This window comes from Papilio polytes, unplaced genomic scaffold (genome assembly GCF_000836215.1).
Source record: "Papilio polytes unplaced genomic scaffold, Ppol_1.0 DF823177.1, whole genome shotgun sequence".
Taxonomy (NCBI): domain Eukaryota; kingdom Metazoa; phylum Arthropoda; class Insecta; order Lepidoptera; family Papilionidae; genus Papilio; species Papilio polytes.
The window spans coordinates 875,624-881,474 of NW_013526027.1; the positions used below are offsets into that span (position 1 = coordinate 875,624).

General features: G+C 32.0%; 1 protein-coding gene across 1 annotated transcript; it reads left to right on the forward strand.

Annotated features, from left to right (window-relative positions):
- The first annotated feature begins 2,546 nt into the window (after window positions 1-2,546).
- On the forward strand, window positions 2,547-4,176 carry LOC106105280 (uncharacterized oxidoreductase SERP2049-like). Its single transcript, XM_013285575.1, has 2 exons — window positions 2,547-3,433; window positions 3,948-4,176. Exon 1 carries the CDS (start codon window positions 2,646-2,648, stop codon window positions 3,423-3,425), a length of 780 nt encoding a protein of 259 aa, XP_013141029.1. The 5' UTR covers window positions 2,547-2,645; the 3' UTR covers window positions 3,426-3,433; window positions 3,948-4,176.
- The last annotated feature ends 1,675 nt before the right edge of the window (window positions 4,177-5,851 follow it).

Below are 5,851 nucleotides of genomic sequence, written 5' to 3' on the forward strand. Positions count from 1 at the left end.
TTTTATACTGAAGGTGGGTTGCATCGAATAAGCGAAATGTAAACTTTATTATTCCATGACCGTGCCATTCGGAGCGGATATAAAATAGTTTTTTTGCAAGCCGAGCACGAGACGAGAGTGCATCTGTATAACAATAGGTCGCAATACAGATCGCACGAATGGCTTGCGATGCTGACTTGTTACATTTGCACTAGTATTTACTAACAGCAACGTTATTTAAGCTCCATTTATTGATAACTTAGCTATTGTACCACTCTCATTACGAGTGTGCACATATTATAAATGAAAAAGTTTAGATTGTTGGATGGATGGATGTTTGTTAGAGTTTCTAGCCCAAACTGAACGGATCTTAATTCAATTAGGCATAGATGCTGAGGATAGTATGGTAAAACACATACTTATTTTCATTTTTATTAATTCCACACGGGAAAAGTGTTTATGTTAAAGTACGCGATAGCTAGTGTTTAATATTTCTTGTGATATTAAAAGAAATCGTAAACCTAAATACATCATTGTTGAGTATGATTTAGAAAAGAAACAAGTGACTTATTATTTTCATCAATAAATAGTCTATTAAGTCCTTTAAGACCAGGTTATTAACCCATCTTTTGAAGATCTATTTTTTAAGGTTTATTTCCCTTTTTTATTTACTTTCAATCGGATTGATTTCTGGGACAAAGTAGTAAGTGAGCATTACTCATGGGAATCATAGGACACAATAAAAGCTATTGCATTAAGACGTATACGGCAATAAGTGTTTACTTTGTTTTACGGCATTTATTTACGGCTTTACTTTATTACGACAGTCAAAATCTATGACTGTACTAAAGATGTCTCAAACTCTGATAATAATTTACTTGGTTGTAATTTGAATGATTACATTCATTTAAACTATAAGGGCGTGCGCACACCTGAAACTATCGCACAATTGTTTAGTTTCGTTTTGATTCCTATCACCTTATATGGAGGTACACTAATACACATACTACTCGATTTTTAGTTGTGCAACTAAACAGTTAAATTGACTCGGAAACAGTCGACAAACGCACAACATTTGTGCACAGTTTAGTCAAAGGTGTGCTCCTGCACTTACACTTTTGAAATTAAAAAAAATATCTCGAAATAACACTCAAACACCTGTTCATTTAACGTATTTATATTTTCCCATTGTTCTAAATGTACCCGTAATTACGAAAGAAACAGCTCAAAGTTTTCTTAAGAAGTTTTCTTCGTAACAACCTTTTTTGTTTTGTTTATTCCCGTTTATATTAGCAGCATTTTATGTCCCCTTTTATTTTGCACTGTCACCATGAATGCCCTTTTGAGGGGCTGCATGAAAATTGCACTGAACGTATTCACTGTTTTACATTGGCTTGGTTTTTAAAAGCACGTCTAAAGACATGTTACTACTTTCTAAAGTATCCGTACTTATATATTCATCTTCGTTTGCTTTTAAAAAGAAAAGCGTCTTGTAAAAGAAAAGATGATCATTTTGAAAAGTTAGGGTTTTACCATATAAAAGATGTTACGAAAAAAATAGATATGTTTATATAAAAATCGTTAGTTTTCATTTAACTAATTTCCCTTTTCATATCAAATTTCAAGTTTTTCGTTCATCTTGATTAAGATTTATCTGCCTTAATAGAAAAAGGAAATTGACATCCGACAGCTACGAAATTACTGATATAAAATGACATCATAACAAATTAATCGACAAAATATAGATTGATTTACCTCAAACATTTACTTGCTTTTGTAAGCAGATGCGATCAAACACATTACTCAAAATACCTTTTAATAAAAATGATGCCATTATTGTTAAAGAACTGTAGCAGCAATGTTTGCCCGCAAAATTTTGAAATAGGCACAAATCGCAGAAAGAGAGGTTTGGAAATCATTGAAGCAGAAATTACTATTATTGAGTAAACTAGCGTTCCCAATGACTCTGTCTGAATTAAAACAAATACAGAAGTGAGTAGCGTATGTATCAAGACTATCCTCCACATCTGTACCAAATTTCATCAAAATCCATTCAGCCGTTTAGGTTGCAAACTATAACATCCATCCATCGAAACTTTCGCACTTATAATATTAGTATGAAGTATGATTATAAAGCGTGCTACATACCTTCAGTTTTAACTGATCTATATAGTTATGACTCGGCGTGTGCAGCGGGCTTTATTAATATCAATACCGAAAAATATTTGTTTTTTTTTAAATCGAAGCATATCTTATCATGCAGAGTATGCTTTCGTAACTTCAATGCATTGGTTAATGTGCATTATTAAAAAAAAAACTTTGTCTGTACATTTAAAAATTTTATACGTATTTCATGTCTCATACTTAATTAGGGAAAAAGAACGTTTTGCGTATCTCTTATAAAGTAGTACAACTTAAAAGTAATTTGTCGAAAAAAAATCTAAAAAGAATATTTAGATTGGTAGTGAGTTTTATTCCTTAAAAAGAAAGCGAATACAGCCAGGTGTATTTACTAGTTAACATAATATTTTAGATAAGAGTTTCTTAACACATTTGCAGACAGATTCGATAAGGTCGTCGGATTATGAAGTGTACGTGGAAAGTTTCTCCTATCTTTCTTTAAATTTAGCGTTTTTGGAATTGGCAAATTCAATTGCTGACAGAAAATGAGTTTTAATCAAAAAATAGTTCTTGTGACTGGCGCTAGTAAAGGCATCGGTGCAGCGATATCTGTGAAATTCAGCATAGAAAAGGCTAGTGTGATATTAGTCAGTAGGAATGAAAATAAACTACAAGAAGTGGCGCAAAAATGCAAGGATTTTGGAGGTAATCCTTTAGTTATAGCAGCAGATGTAACAATAGACGCTGACGTTGAAAGAGTTATAAAAAAATCAATTGAACATTTCGGAAAACTGGATGTACTAATTAATAACGCAGGATTTGCTGCTTCAGAAAGTATACTTTCAAAGAATGCATTAAAAGTATTTGATAATATAATGGCAGTTAATCTTCGAGCACATGTATTGTTCACGAATCTTGCAGCAACGTATTTGATCGAAACAAAAGGATGCATAATAAATATATCGAGTATAGCATCTACAGGCATCTGCCTCAGAACTAATTCGCAATATTCTGCATCTAAAGCGGGCTTAGATGCGTTTACAAGATCGATTGCTATTGAATTATCTCAATATGGAGTGCGAGCTAATTCAGTGAATCCTGGACCAGTAAAATCTGATTTTATGGAAAGTATGGGTTTGAATGAAGATCAACAAAAGCAAATGTGGGAGATGTTGGTGAAAGGGACAGCGTTGAACAATATAATAGAACCGGGTGAGGTAGCTGATTTGGTTTTATTTTTGGCGAGTGATAAAGCAAAAAGTATAACAGGATCATCTTATGTGATTGACAGTGGGGTTTTATTGAAAGGTATAATGGATGCTTAAAAGCTATGGTAAATAAATTAAATGATTACTGTTTTGTTTTTTTTTTATCATAGTTCTTATGGTATCTGTAAGTCCAGCATGTTTGTATATTAAATAGGCTATCATGATAAATAATGCAATATTTATAAAACAGTAGATTAAAAATATTATTGGTTTAACAAAGGCACCTTCAAATAATGAAATTTACTGATATCGATTGTATATAAAAAAAAAAATGTGTATGACTGTTATAAAACGATAATGCGTTTATGAGAAGTTATAAGCGAGAAAATCTACAAAGTTTTTTCTTATAATGATATACTCGTTTTATTGTCGTTTTGCGTAATAATCTCCAACAATACGTAGTCTTGATGTCTCGAAAACTGGCAACATGCTGTTTCTTACAAATTGCGGTCTCAAAGCAACAGATGTTATTATCCCTGATAATGTTTGATAGAGAATAGCTCGTTTTATCAACAATAAAAAATGATTTTATATTCAGTCTAATGTTAGTTAACATTCAATATTTTTTTATGCTTTTAGTATGAACAAACGCATAACAAGTTGCACTGTCCGAGGCATTGGGGGAATGGATTTTAAATCGGTTAGCATCATAGGCATCGCATGATCCATGCTGGGTCTAAGGAGGCAGCTACTACTAATCAGGTCTGAAGTAGTTTTTGTATCTTTTTTCATTTGTTTATTCTCTAGGAAGGGGCAGCTGTCTGCTGTCTCTGATGTCACCCACTATAAGCATTCTAGCTAAAAGATTATTGGCTTATGTTTATTGAAATTTCAAAGAACATAATGAAACATAAAAAATTGCTAGGAGCCCGTGTACGAAATAAAGTAACTTAGCGCATTAACAAAGTTACATCCGCAAAGTATAGAGAAAGCTTTAAGTGAGATAAGGTCTTTCAAAATTTCTTTAATAAATCATCGAGTTTTGTTGTTTTCCGTTCTCTTTGGGTGTCGATTAATACAATTACAATAGAAGCAAAATTTTTTAAAAACTTATTATTACGTATTTTAATCGACAATTTTTCACAAATTTTGATAAGAATTCGAATATAGTTTTTACTTTTACACCTTTTACAATTCTATTCCTATATATTAACACAGTTTCACTGGAAAAGTTAGAGACGAATCTTAATTAAAAATCACTGCCAACGCCTTCATTCAACGCTCGTTATAACTGACGTGCTGCGAATTGAAACGGCACAGTTGTTTATGCCCATGAGATATAATGTGTTTAATTCAATATATAATAGAAAATGGAATATGAGTTATTAAAATCCTGCCATTTCCTTCAAATAAATTTACTTTTAAACATATTTTTGTAAGATAATATCTTAACCATGATATCAATATAAGACAGGATTCTTAGAGTTATAGGAAAATCAGATCGATCTAAAATTAAAAACGCATTGAAAGAATTTTTGATACTCAATTAACATAATTATTTAAACCATAGATAACCATAATGATTTTGTGGTATCGAAAATCTTAAAACTCAATCTTCAGATTGCATTAGCTAGTTCCGCTGACAATGGACGGCGGTGGTACCGGTGCGATTGAATTGTATTGGGATAAGGAGATAGAAAATCCATGAGATTCAACGAAAATAGATCGAAAGCCGCACGAGCAATCGAAGTAATCCAGTTCTGATCTTTCATTCGAATGGATTGAATGACAATCAATGAACTAGCAAAGGATATTATAACTAAATTAATTAGTGAGTTACTAAAGCCAAAGTTGTAATGAATGACACCTAATTCCGGATGTTATTTCAATATGTCTTTTTTTTTCTAATCATCGATCGGAGTCGAATTATCACTCGTTTTATGCTGTATGCGACAACACTTAACAAAAATCAGCTGAATAAGGAACCTTGTCTTCTGCGTGATTTATGATACACTCCGAATAGGCATAAATCTTGAAAGTAGAAAAAACTTTTTGTCGAAATCGACATTTTTTCTGTACTAGATTTTGCAATGTCTACGTGTTTGTCGCACAGAGATTACACGCCAGCTAGTTTTAAGGCTTAACAACTAGATGGTAAAACGTCGTCATAAAATATTGTTACATCAAGGTGAGGTTATGATCTTCATTACATCTTGTTCTTACATAATCTTGAGTCAAGTCCTAATTTTAAATTCAAGTAACCTATTCGAATCTTAATGATCCAATTTCAGATTCAAGTAACCTATTTGTACAAGTACTTATCCTCCTATTGATTTGCATTTCAAAAAGTTGAAAATCAAGGTAATGTGACGCCTCAGTCGAATAACCCTTTTCTCGAAGCATTAAAAGGCACTTTAAAAATCTTATACATGTTATGTTATACATTATGTGTTCAGCTATCTATCTGTAAGTATTGTGGTTTAGTAGACATTGTTGTATAAATATGATAGCTCCATCTATTATGGAAAAATATACTTTTTTGC

Coding starts and splice junctions, on each gene's coding strand:
- LOC106105280 (XM_013285575.1), top strand. CDS start 2,646: ATGAGTTTTAATCAAAAAATAGTTCTTGTGACTGGCGCTAGTAAAGGC.